General features: G+C 46.8%; 1 protein-coding gene across 1 annotated transcript in view; it reads left to right on the top strand.

Annotated features, from left to right (window-relative positions):
• LOC147882502 (uncharacterized) overlaps positions 1–23,942 on the top strand; it is a 206,437-nt gene that overhangs the window by 57,421 nt on the left and 125,074 nt on the right. The window contains exons 10-11 of the mRNA XM_087400899.1: positions 2,667–2,797; positions 16,462–16,513. Coding sequence (XP_087257025.1) covers positions 2,667–2,797; positions 16,462–16,513 — 183 coding nt within the window. The remainder of the gene's footprint in view (positions 1–2,666; positions 2,798–16,461; positions 16,514–23,942) is intronic.

The following is a 23,942-nucleotide window of genomic DNA, read 5'->3' as shown; positions in this document are numbered from 1 at the left end:
GGCGAAAATCAACTGGCATAAATCAGTTGGTTTTCTTACAGATCCGGGAGCCAGCTCACAGTGGGGTATTTTCGTGGGGTTTCGTTGGATCCCTAGAGGACATACGACACGTTACCTGGGATTCCAGGTAGGTCTGGATATCACGCCGGCTCAGCAGTTCTTACCGGTCCTAGTCTCCATACGACGGAAGCTAGCCTTCTAGAGCACGGCTCGGCTATCTTTGGTAGGCAGGGCCCTTGTGGTCAATCAGGTCCTTCTTGCCACCGCTTGGTACGTGGCATCTTGCTGGTGTTTCTCGAGATCGTGTGTAGCCCAGCTGAGGAGACTGGTGTGGAACTTTCTTTGGTTTGGCTCAGATGGTCGCCTGGCAGACGGTCATTCTCCCCCAGACAGAGGGCGGTCTTGGCATCATAGATCCAAAACTGCAGACTCAGGCATTACTTGGCAAGTTAGTCATCCGCGGTCTGACCCCAGGAGGGCAGACGTGGAAGCTCTTGCTTCAGCATGGGCTCAGGGCGTGTATCCCCCAGAGAGGGGGTGATTGGAGCCGTCTATCCGGTGGATTTTCACTTCAGCCCCACTAACTTAGCCCCGTTCCCCCTTCCTCCGTGGCCTCGTCTCGGTCTGGAGGAAGTTACGGCACAGCCTCCCTCAGGTTCCCCCCAGCTGCCGAGAGGAGATAGACTGACAGCCCGTGATCTGGAGCAGCCAGGTGACAGATGATACAGGTTGCCAGCTTGGAGAGAGATCCCATATCCCATGGGCACTCTGGGCGCGTGGGCCTGCGCGCTCGCTCCGGGTTTGGAGGGATGTCTATAGCCAGTTGAGCCCAGGTGAGCTGGCAGCAGTAGTAGGTACGGCATGTGGGATCCAGGCTCGGCGAGCAGAGATCGATGCTGCCATTCCTGCAAGTTGGAGGATTCCCATGATCACCAGACAGCTCCTCCCGGGAGATGAGAGGATAACATCATCCATGAGAAATGAAAACCAGTGGGAAGTCTCATTTTTCTGTGCAACACCAGACTGGATATCAGCGATGCAGTTGGTGTCCTCAACAGGTTCTCAAATCAGCCCTGAGAGAACCATTGGAAAGCAGGGATACAGGTGCTTAAGTAGCAGGAGAGAGTTGGAGAGGACTAGCGATCAGTTTGACAATCAGTGCCCTCGATCATCCTCCCCTCCAAGCAGCCACTTCCAGGCCTGTGATTTTATATTCCAGGCAATCGCCTAGAATAGCCCACACCTATCCTAGCAATTGGCCAATAAATGGTTTCCCCTGCTGCATATATAGATAATTGCCATTAAAAGCATATGCCTTTACTTTTGCGCTAAAGGCCACATGCACTAAAAATAAAGCTAAGGCTGCAATTTGTGTACAAGCCCAAAGTTCAGTCTGCATAAATGGAACGTGGGTTCTATTCATGGACTAGAAAAGGTACCCTTCAGGACTCAAGTCTTCTGTTTTGTAGTGGAAAAAGAACTAGTGTAGGTGGACGCGCTGATGCTTGCATGCAATTCCATGCATACTGCATGCCAACATGTGCAGACTTCATGCATGTTTGCATGCAACCACATGGACAGTGCATGCAGCCACCTACTATTCTTACAACTCATATGCAATCTCCTTCTCATTTTGCATTTCACTATTTTAGGCACCTGCTTCCATATCAGGCACAAGCACACAATTAGTTCAGATGCAAAACAAACTGAAGCCTACCAGCAGTCACAACTGCATGGATGTCTCACAGTGCATGCAACCCAAAATAAACGACACATGCAGCCTTTTCCAGGCCACAAAATCAAGGAGCAACAGCAAATAGCAGTACTAGATCCATTCATCAACAGAGCGTGGTGAAATCAGCCCTGGCAGACCTGACTTAGGGAAATCAGCAGAACATGGTGAAACCAAAGCTTTCCACCCAACAACAAACAGGCCGCTGCAGCAAGCCTCTACCTCGACTAGAGCAATCATTAGGGAAACAGCAGGGAAGCTATTCCAAGCTGCATAAACCTCAAAACATAGGCCAACCAGCAGGTTTCCTTCTCATGCTCTCACCAGTAAACATAGTGAGTGGAAGTACCTAGTATGCAGTTTTCTTTGCTTCCTTTCTTTTGTCAAATATTTTCCCTTTTCTCATGATGTCATGTGTTTTCCCTTTTAAATGAGTTCACATGGGTTGGCTCCAAGTTTATATTTGTTAAAGGCAATGGAAGCAATTATAAATTTCCTAGGTTGCTTGGATGCTTGTACCTCTACTCAGTATTAGAACTCTGCAACGAACTTGTGTTCTTCATTGAGAGCATGAGCATGAGGTAATGATGCTTCCCCACAACAGAGTTAGTTCAGATTTTGCAACAAAATATGTTCATACTATGTCTGCGGAAGTTGTTACTCTCACTATTGAGGAATCAGTGATATTGCTGCTGCTGCTTATCCCTATCAAATTTGTTTTCTCCTGACACAAAGTTCATGAAGTATGTTTGTTCGAAGATGCTGCTTAATTAAATATACAAGATAATTGAACATGAAGTATGTTTGTTTGAAGATGCTGCTTAATGAACATTAGTTAGTGTAAAATGCACAGCAAATTTTGAGTAGTAAAAGGGAAAATTTGGCAGCTAGAAGTATAATTGAATGGTATAAATACATTTTTTTGTTTAATCAGGCCATCACATCCTGGATTGCTGCTGTGAAACAGCAGCAAGTTGAATTGAGAGCTTTGCAAGAAGTCAACCGTGCCTTGACAAGGGCAGCTATGCTTTTGTGGCGTGATTACCATGCTCTGCTCTCAAAAAAGTACGAATCAAACTTTTAGAATATCTACCCTAAAATTTTGCACCACTATTCAGAAAACAGAAGTCACCCTGTGTTGGAAAGTATTAATACCTCGTGTGTAATTGGCTATGATTGGAGGGATTGATTTTTACTTTTTTAGAGAAGTTATTTTGGACTTCGTTGCACTCGTACAAAATAAAGGCGTGACCTTGATTGATCATAGAGGTCAAAATACATAATTCTGGTTCTAAAGCTGTATTGCTATTTAACTGATCCCAGAAGACATGACCTCTGTTCCAGACCCTCGTCCAAACAAATTCTGACTTTCCATAGGCGATTAATCCCCCATTCCAGAATACCTGAGAATGATTTTTGTTATTTGCTACTACAAATTCGAGTGTTTGGTAACTTGTTGAGCTAGTAAACAGTTGCAAAAATCAGGCGAAATGTAGTTTCGCTGGAATGGATAATGTTAGGTTGTCTACACTTTAGGCAGTTAAGGTAATGTGACAAAAATATTTAATATACTGAGGTTTGTTTCACATGCAAAGTGGAACATTTGCTGGACAAACTTATCAATTGATGATATTTTAAGGGATCAAAAGGGTTCACCTCTCCAATCGCTGCTTGTATCGTTTGATGTGTCAAAATCCTTTAGGGCAAATCATGGCTATTATGAAGTCAGATACTTAAGCTTCCAGGATGTGGCTAGGTTTAAATGGCTTAGATCCCAGTGCACAATCATTTAAAGCAAACTCCTCCAAGATTTAAGCAAAAAACACAGGGTCACTTGAAGATTTGTCCCACTTCATATGTATGCTAGCATTTCCAAAAAAGCATCTTGAACCTGTAAGAGATTTACCAAAGCAGTACGCTCTATATGAGAGCCTATGCATAAGAGGCAAGATGCTTCCCAAATATGGCCGGATGCTCCAAGAATAAAATTGCAATGCTCTCCTTCATGTAGGCACCTGCTTTGAGTTGACTGTTATGGAGTAATATATGACCCGTGAAGGAGGGCTAGGAAGCCCATAGTTTGTGTACTGGCTGACTAGGCCTGGCTGATCATCAACCTTGGTTAGACTGACTGGCGATCCAGCTGGCCAACCAGCCCAAACGACCATAAGGGCCCTAAACTGTGCCTGATATAATGGTCCTCAAAGGGCTCCAAAGCATCCTAACAGATGGCACAAAGAGGGCCAGATGGACCATGGCCTCCTGCTGCCTCCTCATATAGGGTGCTCTAAGATTGGACAAATTAACTTGGATTGTCCTAAAAATCTCCTATGACACAGAGTGGGCAATGTCATTTTTAGCAATTCTTTCATTTGGATCAATGCCACTTATTTGTAATAGTTAATTGTGCTGTTCTATGCCAAGTGCCTTTGTGAAGACGTATGCTTTTTTCTCCACTTCTCAACCAATAGACTAGCTCAACCTGTTTGTTGTGGATTCACTCGTAGATGTAGTGATATTTGACCTAAATGCACCTCATCCAAGCATGGAAGACAAGGGCACTAGTGAGGGTGATGCAACTCTATCCATGTAACTTCATTACCATTGGATGGCTGTCAATCTTTTCCATGTTTGCCAAAATTCTCCCAAGTCACTGAACTTCAGTTTGTGCAAAAGGGCATGCTGATGTGTTAAGTTGCAACCCCTCTTCGTTATGGAGTCTAGAGGAAGTAGGGGAACTCCATGAGCTTCAGTAGGGGAACACCATGAGCTCAGAAAAATTATTGAAGTCTTTGGAAAAGCGTCTATGAGACTAAAAGAAACCTGATACAGGGAGTTCTGTGTTGAATGTGTGTTGGGTTGGTCATGCTCTCATAGAAGGGTAGAGTGGTTACATGGTTAAAAAGCTAAGGTGAAATGTGAAAAAGGGAAGGAATAATGTGACAGGGAGGAGAATTCTAGAAAGAGGAAGAGGTCATATAGAAAGAGGAACGTAGAGAATGTACAGGGGGAGATATTAGTCTGGAAAAGGAGGGGGGACACGTATGTGTACAGGGTTTTTTGGCTGTGTGTTAAGGAATACTAGACATTTATGGGATGATCTTCTCTCTTCGCTGCACTGTTGCTTTCGATGGTTTGAGAACATGATTTTGCACTGAATAGAAAAAAACCTTCTACAGTAGCTTTGGATGGCTTGATATCACACAGGGAGAGAGGAAGCGATGAAGAACCTGTAGTCTTGCATAGAGTAGTGTATGACAGGTTTGTAAATACAAGAAGACTGGATGGGTCATGCACAAGGGAAAAAAGAAAGAACGGTGATGCTGCAAGCAATGATAAATTTGTGTCATGTTATACCTTGACGAGTTGCTGAGTAAATGATACGAGACGCTTAAGTGATGCCTATGAAAACACGACCCAAATATGAAAATGATTACGTGATGCGGACTGACAAGTCATGATTTAAGATGCTGGTTGATCCAGAGTGGTTGAGATGGTGGAGAATCCATGAATAAGAGTTAAATGATCCTTGTACATAGCAAGTATTCAACCATGGGAAGAAAGGCGCGTAACGGAAGTCACTTACGTAAAGATAAAAAATGCATGTGAGTAATTAAAAGGATGATCAGATTACCAGAGAAAGCAAAGGATTGTGAGGTTGCTACAGGAAAGCCACGAGCTAGACAACAGAGGACAATTGTTGGGGGCTAGAAGCATTATCTGCTGATTGGGAATGGACAGTGGAGCCTGCTTAAGGCGTTAATACATCACATCGTGGCCTGCTCGAGGTGTGGGGCGGATCGGTGTCGCAGGAAGCGTTATGTTTTTTTTTTCAATGAGCAGACTTCTATTAAGTATGTGTAACACAATAAACAACTATTCCTACTACAGATCACGGGAGCAGCACCGGAGTTAATCCACCCAGCCAACCTTGCTGAAGCTTTCAAGCAGACAAAGAATTCCGAATCAAACATACGTGAAAATCACTATTCTCTTCTCTCTCAAGCTTCAACAAGCCCCATCTCCCTACATAGATCTAGATGCCACATGTCATCCATATAGGGCCTTCCTAATGCAACATTTCACCCCTCTCTTGGGATGCATTAAATCCTTTGCCCCTAGGCACATTCTTTGCATTAGGCCCTTAGCCTTAGATCCACCTAGTCTGGTGCTATCAACCCTCACCTAGGACCTTGACATTAATTCCCTCTCGATCTTTTACATGAAGCGCAAACAAATAATTACAAACATAGATCCTTTAAGGGAAATGTCGACTGATTCTTCCGAGGTCATGCTACCTCGGCTAGAGCGTAACATTCCTTCCCTCTTCAGACATCAGCGTCCTCGATGATAAAATCTGGGAACACTCTCCGCAACTGGTATACGGATTCCCAGGTAGCTTCGGATAGAGGCTGACCATGCCATGCAACCAACACTGTGGGTATCTTCCGATTTCGTATTTGCATTGTTCCTCGGTCCAGGATTCTTGTTGGTTTGCGCCTCGCATTATCCTCTGTCTCCTGAAACAAAACCACACCTTCGATTAGTGAGTCACCTCTGCACTGCACGTTGGAACACCTCTATACGTATCTCTATTTGTTCGTGTTCGTCCGTCCGTCGCAGGTCAGCAGTAGCCATTAGCTCTACGCTCTTAGTACCTTCCATTGGGTTCTCCGTTGATATGGCGTCAGTCACGGACTATCAACATCGAAGGGTCTCCCTCATTCACGAGCCACCACCCGTGCGTCCATCTACCTTGCATTTCGTCACAGCCTTACGGGATCCCCCACGCTTCCATCGTAGATTATGGACAGCGCCAACCTTCCGTTCCACACCTGCTGTCCGTCTTATTTCGTCGTAGATCAGCGTCGATCCCGTCAGGTAACTAGCCGTACGTCATTAGCCCACCAGGGCGGTCCAGGCCTGCAACTCGAGCTCAGCCACCACGAAGGTCGTCGTCACGAATCGCTTCCACCGTAGACCATTGCTGGATCCATCGTATACCACGATCCCTCTCTGACTCCTAGCCTTGGGCTCTGATACCAAATGTAACACAATAAACAACTATTCCTACTACAGATCACAGGAGCAGCACCGGAGTTAATCCACCCAGCCAACCTTGCTGAAGCTTTCAAGCAGACAGAGAATTCCGAATCAAACATACGTGAAAATCACTATTCTCTTCTCTCTCAAGCTTCAACAAGCCCCATCTCCCTAGATAGATCTAGATGCCACATGTCATCCATATAGGGCCTTCCTAATGCAACATTTCACCCCTCTCTTGGGATGCATTAAATCCTTTGCCCCTAGGCACATTCTTTGCATTAGGCCCTTAGCCTTAGATCCACCTAGTGTGGTGCTATCAACCCTCACCTAGGACCTTGACATTAATTCCCTCCCGATCTTTTACATGAAGTGCAAACAAAATAATTACAAACATAGATCCTTTGAGGGAAATGTCGACTGATTCTTCCGAGGTCATGCTACCTCGGCTAGAGCGTAATAGTATGATAAAAGCTCCAAGAGCAAAAGCTCATGACAAGGGTACATCACACATAAATGAAAAACAGAACACCTTGAGCGGGTCCAAAACCCCTCATCAAGAAGAGCCAATAAAGCTCCAAGATTGACTCCAAGAAAAAGGGGGAGTCTTTCCACTCCTTGAGGAAGATGGTTCTTCTAGTGGAGGCCGCTTGGGAGGACCTATCCCAGGCTTAACCAAATGGCTATCAAAATGTGTACAGCGTTTGTCCAAATACTGGAAAAAGTGTGAGATGAGTGGACCTTGGGAGCCATCAAGTGCCTCTATGCATCTGGATCTCCATATATGCCATGCTGAAAGTGCTCAGATAGACCTCCCAAAAAGTATCTACCGAGGCATGTGTAGGTCTGTAAGAAGAAGGGGAAACATCCAGAGAGCAAGATTAACTAAGTGTCGTCAAACCAAAAGAGCCCAAGAAAAGCTATGCCTCTTATAAAAAACCTAAGACCCTAGAAGAGAGCCAAGCCACTAAGCCCCAGATCATGAAGAAGGGAAAGGGAACAAAAGTACTCAAAAGTCTATATATGCACTTCCAGATTAACTTTGCCTATCTGCAAGTATATAAACAATGCTGAATGGACTCCTCAACAGAAAGGCAGTGAGGGGCAAGTAGGGGCTGATCCAAAACTAGACCTCCATAGGTTCATTGCAATCCCTCTATGAATAACAAGTCTAAAGAAAATATTGATTTTTGTATTTCTAAGGGATTTTGAGAGCCTTCTCCAAAGGATTTTTGCAAGACCCGTGTAGCATACGAAAGGGAGGCTCTTTCCATAGTTCCTTGCATCAATCCACTCCCACTCCCTAGGGACCTAATGCAAATACATTATGGGGATACCTTCATAAAGCAAATCCTCCATAAACCCACAAGCATGTGATTCGGAGTACGAACCTAAAGTCAAGAAGCACTACTCCACATGACTCAAAACTTTGACAGGATAAAAAACAACGTCACAAGGATATCCTCATTCCTGAACCTTGATAACCTGCTCCCTAAGTGAACATTAAAAACCAAGACATTCCCATATGAAACCACGTAGGAGCCCTATGACCTGAAGCATGATATACGACCTCTTAAAAGCCCCAATCCATATAGAGTGATAATAAGACCTGCCATGTGTGAGAACCGAGTCCAAGGGTAGGATTGCATGAACCTGCTCATTCTCCTTTCATTTTCTTGAGGTGACTTACCACTGAAGCTTAGGATCATCTAGAAGCTTTTGAAATCCTTCCAAGTTCCACAAGGAATATTATTAGCAAGCTCATTGTCCAAGATCTCCTCACCCTACCGTGACACAAAAAATTGATATCTTTTATCTGGTATTCAATAGTATCGATTGTATGTATGCTTGATAAGATAGTAAATATCAAGTGGTAGCCTTTTGGCTATCACTTTATTTTTGTTTTTGAAGATATTGTAAGGGATTGAGAGAATGAGTGGAATAAATCGTTGTAAATACCATGTGTATGAATGATAAATATATGGGTATGGGCCTTGGGGTGAGAGTTATTTATGAGTAAGATATTATGGGGTTTTAGAAAATAAAAAGGTGGGCTAATGTCCATGTGTACTCAATAATGTAGGATAGATCACATGCCAAGCATGTGGAAGGCATGTGGAGGAGTGTGGAAGAGTGTGGGCTCAAGAAGAATCCTTCTAGAATTCCCATGTGGAGTAGGGTAGGATGTGGACATTTGGAAAAGAGCCATAAGAGAAGACTCTTGGCTTTCTCAAATTTAAATTAGTCACAGCATCTTGTGATGGGACAATTGTCAAAATGGCAATTTGTTCCATATCTGGCCAAGCGATAAGCATGTCATCCACATATAAAATCAGAATTAAGAATTCTGATGCACTCTTTCGGACATAATGAGTGGCCTCGGTTGGGCTATTATGAAAGCCACGGGCTATAAAAAATGCATGTATCTTCGCATACCATTGCCTGCTTGATCAACTGGACCAAATCAGTCGACTTTCTCTCAACGACAGAGGAGGTACAAGAGATTCAAGATTGGGGCTCAGCACTAGGCTTCCGGTGGATTCCAAGGGGGCAGATAGCGAGATACCTTGGCTGCCAGGTTGGCATTGATATTTCAGCAGAGCAGCAAATCTCCCTGGTCCTTGAGAGTGTTTGGCGCTTTGTATTGGAGCTCCACCAAACTCTCTCTTGCAGGATGGGCCTTGGTGGCTAACTAGGTCCTCCTTACTACCGCTTGGTACATAGCCTCGTGCTGGTGTTTTCACAGGGGATGCATGGACAACTGAGGTGCTTGGTGTGCAATTTCCTATGGGTAGGATCGGATGGCACACGTAACACTCGAGCCAGGGTAGGGGGGTCTTATCTAGGCTAGTCCTCAGTTTTCGAAGGAGTTTTCATGATAGCCTCTGATCTGACACCCGGAGGTCCGGGATCAGGGTGGTCACATGCTTGGACATAAGTTACACATTGGTTGGGCGCAGTGGGACAGCGGCCGAGCTCGATCTTTCAAGACGTGTGCGAGACTCCCGGCTGATGTAGAGGTACGAATAGAGACCCTATCACATCTTCGGGACGCGGGCCTGAGAATGGCAGAGATTTGAGGTAGCTATCCCAAAGTCTTGGTGGGTGGGCCTTCAGAGTTTCACACCAGCACATTGGTTGGGCCAGTTCTTAGGGAAAGGGGTACTTCTTCGGATTCAGCTACGCCTCCTCCCTCCCATTCTCACCCGAGCCCGGTTCTATATAGTGTAGGTCTAGGTGGACTCTTGCAGTCTCTGACAAATGGAGATCTGGAGATGGTGGAGCCTTGGATTAGTTAGGGTGATAGAGGGTTAGAGTAGTGGGTCATCTGGGCAAGGAGTGGTCGATCGACCCCTCTTGCATCTCAGATCTGGATGTAGCTTGCTGGTGCTGATGGTTATGGGAGGGTCGTCCCCTCAATGAGGTACAGTCGGACCCAGGCGAGTGGTTCTGGCTATCGAGAGTAGGCCACTCAGAGGAAGTGGAGGAGGTGCCTTTCTTCTCTTATACTACACGCATAGGATGCTGCTTGCAGTTGGAGGCGATAGCCTGGACTCCATCGAGAGAGAGGCATTGGGCAGCACAGCAGGTACCTCGAGAGGTGAGATCCAAGTTCTGGACACGCCTCTGGTTTAGTCTGCGACCAAAAGATCTCCTACTTTTTTTGGATGATAGCGCATGGAGGTCTTCCTGTTTTTTTGTATTGCGGTGATGCCAAGGCTTAACTAGGGGTTGAACTCACGCACACTCACACACATCCATCCGTCTTAACCACGAGGCCACGACCCCATGGAGGTCTTCCTATTGACCCTTGGTTGGAACATATGCGGGTGGATGGTAGCTGCCATAGATGCACGATTGGGGCTTTGGAGACGATCCCCCACTGCCTTTGGAGCTGCCTAGCAGCACAAAGGATATGGTGAGGAGCACTTCAGATCATGGCGAGGCTTCAAGGCACACAGAGAGACTTCACGTGGGGCATGGCTGCTTGGTTGTCAGAGGGTGGCCATGCCTTTCCCATTGACATGGTCTCTCTAGCATACAGGATTCAGGGCTTGTGCATCATAGCATTGAGTTTCATGAGGTGACCCCTCCCACTAGTCATCGACCTTTTCCTTCGGTGGTGGACATCGTGTGGGAGACGGTAGCCAGCATCATAGCATGGAACATCTGGGTTGCTCGCTGCAGTTGGGTTATGGGCCAGCACCATGTTCCACCGTCGGCCACCTTGGTAGCCATCTGACAGGATATCATCTTCATGCTTCACGGCACCATTTGGGAGCGAGGCTCTCCAGGTTCTCGAGCTACCGTCGCATGGGAACGTTTCCGCAAGGCTTGGCCTGCAGGTGTTTTCTACGACATGACCTCCAGAGGAATTAGATGGTTGTATAGTCCGCCACCTTGTTGTTAGCCCCTGTTACAGAGAATCCCTAGGTAGTGAGCTAAGATCTCTGGCAGTAGCAGGAGTGTCTTTCTGACAGCCAGCATTTATTTTTCGTTGATTTTCACGGTTGGCACCTTTATGGTATTTGCCAACTTGTATGATCGTTTTTTTTACAAGCATTATTAGAAGTTCTTCTCTTTGGAAAAATAAAATAATGGATGAGTTTGCAATGGGGGCCCAAGAGAGAAGTTCCTTGTAGAAAAGGGCACGATCCCCTCTGTTGTTGGGGGCATATAGGTTGAGGAGACTAACCTTACGTCCCCCAATCAACAAAATGATCCACTGTCCCCTAGAGGATTTACTGATATGCTGTCTGTCCACAAGGGGAAGAAAGGAAGCTAAAACTAAATGCATGCTCCCCTGGGTGCCTAAAGCAAGAGACCAAAAAGTATGACCTGAAAGCAATTTACCTGACTTTAAGCAATCTCTGGCATCCAGCTTGTGTTCTTGAACGAAAAGAATGTATCCCATTAACACTTGGAGGAAGCTAATTACGAATCAGCAGCTGCCTATAGTGGCGATGAGGGACACAACCTAGGCCCTGTGTGTTCTAGCTAATAACCCTCATTTGCGGGAGGAAAAGTAGGGTGGAACACCTTATCTAGCCTAGTAGGAAAATCCACAGGGAAAAGAATCCCCATACATGTGGAAGAGGATGTCCTATCAATAAGAATACCAAGAACTATGTCACCAAAAGTAAAGGATACAAACTCTATCGATCCAAGGTCAGCCATGAGAGAGAGAGTTCCTCGGAGTCAAGAATGGCGCCAGAGTGCCTAAAGTCCTTGTCTGCAAAGATAAAGAAAAGACATGAGCCACATTCTTCCCTCGGTCAATGAGGAGAGGCTGAATTGCTGAAGTGGAAAGAGGCTGCTTGGACAATGGACTAGGGCGGACTAGGGCCTAAGAGAGAATCAAACAAAGCTAGATAAATGGGCTTGCCCAAGGCTGGGTCTAGGGCATTGCTGGTTGCAACTTGAGCACTCACGGGCATCAGTAGCCACAACTAGAACTAGGATATCACTAGCCCTGATAGGTGTAGAGTTTGAGGCAAGAGAATTGGCGTCTTGATGTGTAGGTGGAGGAGCAACAATAACTCTAACTACCAACCAACGCGGGGTGGTAGATCCAAGCCCAACGGGCGGCTGGTACGACACCGATCCTATCTGCCCGCTATCTCGACACTTTGCTGAAAAGAGAGCCATCTGGACATTGAAGCATAATGTGCTCATCTGAAATGTTAGGATTAGAAACTATGACCCTAAGTCTGGGTGGCCATTGATCGCCTCTGCTGCAGATGAATGCAAACCAAGGAGGGTGGGGTCTCTATGACCAGCCCAAAGAATACTTCGATTGTGCCAAGAAGTTGATGGTAAACTTGAGGAAGACTGGAGAATATGATAAACAGTGAAGTAAGACGCATGTCCTCCTCTATCGGGTCAAAACCCAAGGTCAAAAGAAGTGAGAAACATTCTCCGTAACCAATTGCCAAAGGACTAGACTGTAACAATGTGCTCATGGCCCCTAGAGAATCAAAAGCCACTTGGAAAATCCTCGTCTCAATAAATGAATAATTGAAAGGTGGGGGGTAGGTCTGGAAGTGGGCAGCAAGTATCCAGTCCCTAGCTTGAGACCTCGAAGGGTGGGACCCATGGATGCGTGCAAAGAGGGTGGTGGAGCTTTCAACTCCACATCCTTTTAAAGCTGCAGCAGCTCAACTTTTGAAAAAACGATGGTTGTCGCGGCCAATGGAAATAGTCGAGGATTGCCTGAATGGGGATCCATTCCACATTCGAAAACGGGAGGCCAACTCAAACATAGAAAGATGTCCTTCTGCCTCTTTGAAAAGGCTAGAAAGGGGGAGAAGGAGGGGAGAAGGCAGCAGGGAGGCTGGAAATCCTAAAGGAAAGCTACGGGGGAGGGAAGGGGTTGAGAGTGAGAGAGGGAGAGGCTGAGAGGGGAGAGACGTTGAGAAAGAAAGAAAAAAAGATTATTAGAACCCTTCAAAAGAGAGGAGAGGCTGAGACGGGAGAGAGGCTGAGAAAGAAAGAAAGAAAGAAAGATTATTAGAACCCTTCAAAAAACCAAAGGGTCTGTGAGGCTAAAAGAAACCTGATACAATGAGCTGAAAGGGTGTAGCCTCTAATCAACATGATCACTTGAGTAACGGAGGGAGAAAGAAAGATAGTTTATTATAGTCTACGGAAGACCGATGGGTCTATGAGACTGGTAGAAAACTTGATACAACAAAGCAGAAAGAGTGGGGCTACTAAACGAGCCCATCACCCATGCTGAATGCTAAGTCCTAAGTAGTACATAGTCACATCATCCGTAATGACATCATCATCATAATCACAATACTCATCCACATGTCGATCAATCCACGCCACCAGGCTATGCCGACCCTGGTGGTACAATGAGGCCTCGCAGTGTATAAATGTCAAGGGGGGCTCATGAGGGGGCGGGGCTGTGCTCATGCGTAGCTAGTGATGGAGTGTTGGCGACTATCGGTGGGCAATGTCCGTCTCGATCTCCTGGCAGTGGCTCTCTGCCTAACCAAGGCTATTGTAACACCGGTGGGTCATGTCGCAGGTCTGAACAAGGAAGGGAGGTCACCCAATGTGATCTGTGTGCCCGTCTATTGTCGAGTGTGACGTTCCTCGAGCTCTGGATCCCTACTACGTCTGCCATCGGTGACTGTGTGGACCGTACCATCTGAATGGAAGAACTTCGTGATCTTGCTCTGAAAAGAGTTGGGTGGTGTATTCAAGCCTTGCCTTTGTATCCTGAGTAAGTGCTGTCTATGGTGAACGACCTCATGAATGAAAGCAGTGAGGCGCCTCCAGTCTGGATATGAAAGGAGCCTGGAGAGGGGATTAAATCCATCTCTAAAGAGAGAGTGATAGTGACCACGGATGTCGTAGTACATGGGGCACCAGAGTGCGAAGTGCTCCTCTAACTCAACCTCTAGTCGATCGCATAGTGTACATAGGCACATTCGCTAGGTATCCTCTAAGCTCATCCGCTCTTGATATAGAGTCGGTGTGATGATACTCGGAACTACTCGATGGAGATCCTCAAAGAGTGCGGTAAGTGAATCCGAGTATTCTTTGGCGGGACAACGAAGCCCTCATCGGAGATGCAAAGGCAGCGATCTCTATAGAAGTTGAGCTTCACTGGAAGCTCTCTCGGCTTCAACCAGATCCTGAATGTGTGTAGTAAGAGATCCTCTCGAATGACCTGGTTCTCATGGTACCCAAGTGAGATAGATGGAGCGATGATCTCCCAGTCATACCCTAGCTCCTGCAACAAGTGCCTAATGAGACGGGCCTATGGGACCGTGTCAAAGGCTTTGTGGAAATCCACAAAGCAACAACACACCCTCTACTTCCGCGATCTGGCCTTCTTTATGACACTCCTACATGTGAGTATATGATCCCCGGTCCCATGGTCCCGCCGGAATCCTCTCTGCCCTAAGTCCTTGCATCTCTACAAACCTGCTGACTCTGTGTCAAGTACTGATGCATAGATCTCGGACATGAAATGCCCAATCGTAATGGTCTTGTGGTTTTCCGGGCTCATGGGGTCCCCTGCCTTGTGAATAGGAATGATAGTGTTAAGGGTCCATGCATGTGGGAAGCCAAGGCATACTGCGTTATTGAATAGCTTTGCTAAGATCGGAGCTAGGATGTCAATCCCATATGCAATGAACTCAGTCTAGAGTCCCTCATGATCTTACACTCGGCCATTGTGGAGAGGCTGAGAGGGGAGAGGCTAAGAAGTGAGGGGCTGAGCGGGAGGAGCAGAGAGTGAGGGAGGGCTGGGCTTACACTAGCTCCACTGATGAAGACTTGAAATGGAGCTGCTGAAGACTCAAATCCGAAGCCGATGGTGGCGCCTTCTTGGAGCTGAACCTTGCTGCTGTTAATTCTCGATTTTGAAGCTGTTGAAGGCGCCTTCTTGGAGCTATACCTTGCTGCTGTTAAAATTTGATTTGGAAGCATTGAAGTCGCCTTCTTGAAGCTGGACCTTGCTGCTGTTAAAATTCGATTTGGAAGCTACTGGGACTGAAAGTTTGTAGCTGGTGGAACAGAACAAGAGGAGTGGTGACTTAGAGGACAGCGAGAAGGTGCTGTTTCCTGGCCCTTAATACCAGCAGAGATGGCACGATTTGGAGCTGATTGAAGTTGCTAGTGAAGCAGGCCCATTTGGAGCTGGTTGAAGTCGCTAGTCGAGGAGGCTGCCATGGGTGAATGATTTAGGGAGGTGAGGGGGCTGAGGGGCTGGGGGAGGGCTGAGAGGAAGGAGCTCGAGGAGCAGGGAACACAATGGGGAGCAGGCTGCAGCTGACTGATTAGCCATTTCCATAGTGCAGCTGATTGATTTTCCATTTCCATTGTGCGTGGCTTTCACTTACTGGGCCTTAGATATTCTATGACAGTCAGGACTTCTCCTGGGCTATCGGCATCTTTTGATGTACAGTTTTGTCAACTTCATGCCATCCCTTTCTCCCAATACTTATTTGCACATGCATCAGTGAACATTAGTACGGAGATTGTAGCGAGCATCACTGCATGGCACTTGGAGATCTAGATGTATAGAGGCTATTGATAGCACCCAAGTCCACCCAAATCATACCTGGGCCAGCATATGGCAGATATGGTACACACTGATGGCTATTTGGTTGAGGATGCAGGGATCTTCTAGATGTGCTTCCGCCAAGAGGATGATTTGTCTCATAGAGTGGAGAAGTTTTCTTTTCTTTTGTGACTCGTGAGACCATCACGGGCATGGCGTGGCATTTCCAGCCACGATCCTAGTTGTTACCAGGTTTTCAAGCTTAAAGAAAAAAAGTATAATTTGCAAGAATGATGCCGCAAGGATTAGTTTTGTCAGTGTGTCGTGGGGATGATCTATAGAGAGGTGGACATATTGAAAGGGTCAATCAAATTTTGGATATTATACGTGATCTTGACAGTGAAACCCCAACATTTATAGTGTGCAAGCTGCTCAATTTTATGTAAAGTCAAACAAGATTTTTAAAGCATAATAACCACAATTTTGCAATCTTTGAAAACTGGAGGCTAGGCCTTGATAAAAAATGCAGACGAACAATTTTCAATGAATGGTTCCCAGTCAAGTATAAATTCTATGTAAGATGTTTTGAAGAATCATTTTTGGGTAGGGTAAATGATACTTTTCTGGTGTTCCATAGCTAATTTATATATTTTTTTATTGACAGGAAAATGAAGATAAAAATGGCAGACGTATTCAGAGAGAGAAGGGAGCGTAAGGTACGTTGAATGCTCATTAGAGGCAGTAATAGGACATCCAGTGATTTTGTTACATAGTGGTCAATAGCTTTTCTGTACTTTGGCTATTTTACCTGTAAGAAAAAATATATAGAACCAGTCCATTTGAGCTAGAACTGAGTAAGCATTGTTCCTTCCAAAATAATACTGAACCCCTACATTTTCTCCCCACATAAACAATACCAGTTTAATTGCTAGAGGAGTTCGCATGAGATCCCTGATAAATCTTTCCACACATAGGATAAGTACTAATATGATAGAAGATCTGAAAGACCATCCCTCAATGCTACCAAGAAAGTAAACAGTAAATAAGAAGATAGCACATTTAGGACAGACTGGAGGATACACTTTTCTCTTGGCCAGTCTTTCTGACCCAAAAAATAAGGCATTTGGGATCAGCTGTGCAAGAAGCATCCTCTCATTCTCAAAATCCATTGAAGTTATTATGGTGAACCATATTCAAGGAGAGTCGAGTAGCTTCATTTTTTGAAGTTCAACATATAGAAGTTGTTTTCACTATGATATGGGCTCAAACCTCTTTCATTTTGATGTTGATGCAAGGAATTTTTGCATACAATGTGTTTGTGTGATGCTGAAATTTAGATTGGGCCAAGGCAAGCTCTTCTGATTGGATGAAGTAAAGCTATTCATGTGCAAGATGTCTCTTTCAAGATGTCTATCTATACGCGTAAGATGAAAAGCCATTGGTCTCATGGCGGTCATTTTTCTTTCTTTTTTTTCCAAGAAAAAGACTTCTATTAAGTAAGAAAAAAAACCCGCGAGAGCAAGCTCAAGGCGGAATACATTATGAAATCATGAGGATAAATAAAAAACCCCCTCAGAGTGAGGTGGAAAACAACCAAGGCTGAGGCTGAAAGTGCCACCTCAACCCTGTAGTAGTTTCAGAGAAGAAAGGAGAATCCTTCCATTCCCTGAAGAAAGAAGCCCTCCTAGCTGAGGCTGCACGGGAGCCCCCCTGCATACCCGTCCATACGGCCATCAAAGTATGTACGATGTCTGTCCAGATACTAGCCAATGTATGCGAGGGATGAACCTGAGTACCCTCCAAAGCCTCTGTGCATCTGGCTCTCCGGATATGCCAGGATGCTATGCTCGCTAGAATCTCCCAAGAAGTATCCACAGAGGCATGTACAGCTGTAAAAGGAAGGTGTGGTACCACATCCAACGAACAGGACTCAATCTGATGACGTCGAACCGAAATGGCCCGAGAGGAGTCAACTCCCTCGTAGAAAACCTGAGGTCCTGTAAGAGAAAGCCAAGCCACCGAGCCCCATGTCATAAAAAGTGGGGAATGGGCAAAGTGACTGAAAATCCTGGCTACCCCCATCCAAATCATCCTCGCCTGTCTGCAATCCCATAAGCAATGCTGAATAGACTCCGAAGCAGAAAGGCATCGAGGGCATGTAGGGTCGGCTCCGAACCTGGACCTCCAAAGGTTCACTGCAATCCCTCCATGAATAGAAAGCCAAAAGAAGATAGTGATCTTTCTATTCCTGTGGGATTTCCAGAGCCTCCTCCAGAAGCACCTCTGCTGATCCGCAGTAATACCAAAAGTCTCCCAATGAGGAACTCTAGAGGGTCTCCAACCTCTACTACTGAGCTGATATCTCCTGGCATTACTGACCGTGTAACGAAAGAAGGGGATGCTCTTCTCTCGATGCCCTGCGTCAATCCACTCCCACTCTCCGGGGTCCCACTGCAAATACCTATGGGAACTCCCCCATAGAGCCAGAGCCTCCAAGACCCGGTGGAGAGTAGCCGGGGGTCTGGGTCTAGGAACCACTTTGAATCTGATCCCTGCATCAAAAGACCTACAACCCTGATAGGCTGAAAAGCAGACTCAAGCAAGATGTCCTCTGTGGACCTGAGCAATCTGCCACCATCCTGGACACTAAAAACCAAAGCATCCTCCTGTGCATCTCGGAAGGCCAAAACCTGAAGCGGAACCCCGCCTCTCGAAAAAGTACCTGCCCAAGTGGAGGAAGTGAGTGGCATATCGTCTGTTTCTACCCAAACCTCTGGAAGGGCTGCCTCAATCTGCAAGATCCTCCCTGCACTCCCTCTGAGATGTCCTGTCAACCTTGAATTGGTCTCCTCTGGAAGCCTGCGGAAAGCTTTCCAAGACGGAAGCCTGCGGAAAGCTTTCCAAGACCCCATAGAAGAAGATGGTCCCCTCTCCCACTTGGACCACTGCATGTGGAGTGAGGCACCCAGTGGTCTGCCATGATCATCTAAAATACTGTCATTCCACATGATGGGTTGCCTATCAATCTCTTCCCGAGAGGAAGGAGGAATCCTCCGAAGAGTGCTTCTGAAACTGGCCCAAGCTTTCAGAATGGCAACCATGAGAGGGGACGAAGGTGACCTGAGGTGTGCTGTGGTGAAGATCCATCTAACACTGCTCATCCAGTCTCCTCCTGAAGAAGGTGTGCACCTCTGTATGCTGCTGATAAGAAAGTCCTTCCACGGTTCCTGCCCTGGCATAAGTCCCCGCACCACCATCGTGCAAAGTAAAGCTCTGCACTGTAAATCTGGATCAATAATATTGAGACCCCCTTCCTGTGTAGGGAGGATGAGGGCCTCCCAAGCCACCCTGGCTAAGGCATCTGCTAAGCCATCAAGCCCACTCCAGAGAAAGTTTCTGATGGGTCTTCTGAGCTGAATGATGCAGTCCCTAGAACGGCACCAAAATGAACAAACAAACCAGGCTGTGGCCAAGAGGACCTGGTTGACCACCACAACTCTAGAGGCAAGATCCAGCTTGGCTGAGCTCCAAAAAAGAAGCTTCCTTCTGATGCTCTCCAAAACGGGAGCAAACTGCTGCGTGGTAGAAATGTCCAAGCCGACCTGGCAGCCCAAATACCTGTCAGGCACACCCCTCACCCCTCTGAACCCAAGTGAATCCTATGTCAAGCCCCCAAACTGGAGTGTCCTCATCACTGATCCAAAAGCCATTGGATTTATGCCAATTTATGTGCCCCTCTGCCGCCAAGCAAAATAAAAGTAGCTCCTCTTCCCTTCTGATGGGAAGTCTCAGCCCAAAGATGTCAGCTTGAGATCTAACATAGATACTCATAGCTTCGGCCACGAACAAAAAAAGGAAAGGAGCAAGGGGGCATCCCTGACGGACTGATCTCGAAATCTGAAATCTCTCACCCCTTACCCCACCAATAAGTACCTGGCTGTGGGCTGATCTGTACAAAGAGGAAACACCTCTGATCCAAGCATCAGTAAAGCCAAAGCGTAGAAGGGTGCCCTCCAAAAAACCCCAATCTACTCTGTCATAAGCTTTTTCAAAGTCCAAAAGTAGAATGGCAAGATTCTAGCCACTCTGCATGGCCCACTCTGAAGCTTCCCAGAAAGAAAAAATGTTATAAAAAATGCTTCTACCATGCACAAATCCCGTCTGAGTGTCATGAATGAGGTCAGGGAGAAGTGGCTGCAATCGGAGGCTGATAGCCTTGGCCAGATTCTTGTAACAAGTCCCCAGAAGTGTGATAGGCCTCCACTGGGACACTAAATTTCTGCTACTTCGTTTTGAGATAAGGTGGATGAGACCCTCTGTAAGCGACCCAGGCATCTCGCCAGAGTCCCAAATGGCCTGCAGGGCTGAAGTAATATAGTCTCCAATCATATCCCAAAAAGCAATGAAAAAAGACGGGGTAAGGCCATCTGAACCTGGGCACTTGCCCTTGTGAAGGGCTGAAAGTGCAGTCCTGAACTCTGTGTTGGTGAAAGGTGCGTCGAGTAGAACATGTATACCCGGATTCACCAACACAGGGATGCTCTGCCAAATAGCCTGTCTAGCATCCTCTCTATCGTGTGTCTCAGGATTAGCAGTAAGAAGGGTGGCATAGAAATCTGAAGCTATGCGTAAGACATCATCAGGCTCTGTCTGTAAAACCCCATGTGAGTCAATAAGCTGGGATACACTCTCTCTACTATGTCTAGGGCCAAGAGTAGAGAAAAAGTGTTTATTGACTCTACCACCCATCTGAATCCAGAAGGACTACCGTGCATGAAAGGCATACTCTGCTCTCTGATCAAGCAATATCTGCAGATGAGTCCTTGCTGCAGCAAGGCGCTTCTGAATCCAAGAATCTGAAGGCCGTTTCTGCTCTTCCCTCTGCAAAGCTGCCAACTGCTGGCGAACACCAATCTCACGTCTGAGAATATCTCGTCTCCTGGTACAAGCAACTGAGCGGTAGAAGTCGCTAATACCAGAAAGGGCAGCGGCTACATGTGATGGATATGGCTGCCCACCCTGGACATGAGCAAACCATATCTGCAGGGCTGCCTCTGTAAGGTCCTCCTCTATGTAAAAGGCATCTGGAATCCTGATGCTGGCAGACCGGCCTCTCAAGTGAGGCTCTGAGATAGCCAGCACAACAGGGAAGTGGTCTGAAGTGGAAACTCCAGCAACAATGCATACCGATCCACCTCTGTCTAGTGCCCAGTCATCTACATAGAATCTGTCAATGTGTGCATGAATAGGCATCTGTTGCCTCCTGTTCGACCAAGAGAACAGGAGGGACTGTGGCTGAATAAGAAAGGCATCATCACACCAAGTATCTCTTCCACAGAAATGAAAAAGGAAGGCATCCCAAGCTGCTCTCTCCAAAGAGTGAAGTCCGCCTTCTCTACCCCCTTTTTTGTCTGACGGTAACTCGACCATGTTAAAGTCACCTCCAATCACCCATGAATCCACAATGGGGGCCCAGGAGAGCAAAGTCTTCCACATAAGGACACGTTCCCCTCTAATGTTGGAGGCATACAGGTTAAGGAAACCAACCTTACGCCCTCCAATCAAAAGAATAATCCACTGAGCTCTAGAGGAAATAATGACTCCGTGCCCAACAACTAAGGGGAGAACCGACTGCGAAACTGAAATGGAAGTGGCCCCCCTGGTGCCCAAGGCAGGCGACCAAAAAGTATGGCCAGAAAGCAACTTGCCTGACTTGGCACAATCTCTAGAATCAGAAAGAAGTCGATGGTAAACCTGGGGAAGCCCGGGGAATCTGATGAAGAGCGAGAAGATTTTCTTATCTGCCTCCACTGGGTCGAAACCAATATGAAAGGCTTCAAAGAAGATCTTCCTGTGTCCCAGGTGTAAAAACTCAGCCTTGAGCACAGTGCTCGCAGCCTCTGGAGTGTCAAAAACAACCTGGAAAAAACCTCGTCCCAGAAGACGGACATCTAACAATCGAGGAGTGAGGTCTGGGGGGACAGCTGCAAGCATCCAGTCTCTGGCTTGGGATCTGGAGGGGTGAGACCCGAAGATGTGTGCTAGCAACGTGGTAGAGCATTCAATCTCTACATCCTTCTTGAGCTGCTGCAACTCGTCTTTAGAAAATGTAATATTTTTCGTGGCCGGTGGAGGTGGAGTAGGATTGGCTGACGGAGTATCCATCGCCAATCGAGGTGAGGAGGCCGACTCTAACAAATTAGAGGCTCCTTCTGCTCCAAAAGAAGCTGCGGGAGAAAAGGGGGGCAGAAGAAAGGGAAAGGAGGCAAGGAGGGAGCAGGGGGAAGGGGAAAGAAGGGGAGGGTTGAAGGGGAGAGGCTGAGAGAAAGGGAGAGGAAGGAGAAGCTAGAAGGGGGCGGGCTGGGAGGGGGAGGGCCGAGAGGGAGAGAAGAGGAAGGGGAGGGAGAGGTAGAGGAAGGAGAGGGGGAGGAAGGAGAGGGAGGGGCAGGGAGGGGAGGAGAGGGAGCAGGGAGTGAAGGGAAGGGGGAGGAGAGGGAGAGGAGGGCGAGGGCTGAGAGGCAGAGAGGGGGCGGAGAGGCAGGGAGGGGGCGGGGGAGCAGGGGGCAGGCTGAGAGGCAGGGAGGGGGGCGGGGGAGCAGCAGGCAGGGAGGGGGCGGAGAGGAAGGGAGGGGGCGGGGGGGCAGGGGGGCAGGCTGAAAGGCAGGGAGAGGGCGGAGAGGCAGAGAGGGGGGCGGGGGAGCAGGCAGGAGGGGGCGGAACAGCAGGGAGGGGGCGAGGGAGCAGGCAGGGGGAGGGGGCGGGGGAGCAGGCTGAGAGGAGAGAGGGAGGGACGGGCTGAGGGAGAGGGTGCAGCAAGGGAGCGGGGAGGAGCAGCAGCTCACCTATCTTGATGCTCATGAATTTTGAGGTCAAGACGAATCCTTTTGTCATTTTTCTTTCCTGATTTGAAATTCCATAAATTCTGCCAAATGTTTGCAGTTGCTGTAATTCCAGCCAAATCTGAAAGGGTCAAAAGGTCATGTACAGAAATGGAACTGAAAACCTTAGGATCATTTCCAACCAGGGTTTTACTTTTTTGGACCAAAATCAAGCAAGAAGAGCAGATGGCTGACATGTGTCTATGCTTTGAAAAGTATCATAGTGGTTCTGGAAGTGCAGTAGTTAACACCTCAACAAGTGAGACTATTATATGATGGTAGCACCAACATGATACATACATTGAATTACTATAGTTGTCCACCAATCATCTGGTTGAAGCTTTGAATAAGTATGAAAGTGCAAGGGAGTCAAGGCATGGAGACTGCAAGAGAGAGAATTGTATATTTCACAATGCACCAACAATAACTGAAAATACAAGAGAGTGTTGGGTTATATAGGAAACCCCTACAAGGTCAAACCTATAGCTAACCTACATTACCATGCGATTGTAAATGTCCCTGGTATTCCCCCTCCATCATGCTTGATAAGGTGTCATGACCTTAAGAGCCTTCGTGGGATACCTGTGTAAAACATCATTTGAGCACATGATGGCTTCCATCCAAAATTTGTGTGGTAACCCTTTTGCTTTTAGCATGCATCTCCCCATCTTTGAAAGTGACCGATTTTTCCTTTCACCCTTTCCGTTCTATTGAGGAGTATACCTCACCGTAAACTAACGCGTAATGTCCTTCTTGGCAAAAAATTGTTGCAATGCCTTGGACATATATTCCTTCCCCTCGATCTAACGGAGAACTTGCAACCGGCATTCAGATTGATTTTCAACCAAGGCAACAAAGTGGTTGCCCAGTATGAACGAGCTGTAATTTTTGTATAGCCCGGACTGCACTATCCTTGGGAAAGGAAAAATGATGCATTTTACCCAAAATCCAGCCCTCACATGTTTTGTTTGGAGGAGTCTCCAAACGAGGCAAGGCATCAACCATATTAAGCTTCTGCAATAACATAAGGCTGCCCTAATTTACATGCCCAAACGTGGCATGCCATAACTTTGCATCTTGCATGGCAGAGGTAGAAGCCACTAAAGCTGAATATGCTATTTTCTCATAGGCATCAAGCTGAAATAACGTGCCGTGACATAATGTACCGGTGAAAACAAGGCATTATCTCTCTCCTTGTCACGGACTGTACATGTGCCATCCTCAAAGATGACCTGGTAACCTCTTTGAGAGAAAGAAGAGACGGAAA

This window comes from Dipteris shenzhenensis, chromosome 29 (genome assembly GCF_047967505.1).
Source record: "Dipteris shenzhenensis isolate YYH24624 ecotype China chromosome 29, Dip_SZ_1.0, whole genome shotgun sequence".
In the NCBI taxonomy this organism is placed as follows: domain Eukaryota; kingdom Viridiplantae; phylum Streptophyta; class Polypodiopsida; order Gleicheniales; family Dipteridaceae; genus Dipteris; species Dipteris shenzhenensis.
The sequence above is the reverse complement of the archived record's forward strand: the minus strand, read 5'-3'. Positions and strand labels throughout refer to the sequence as shown.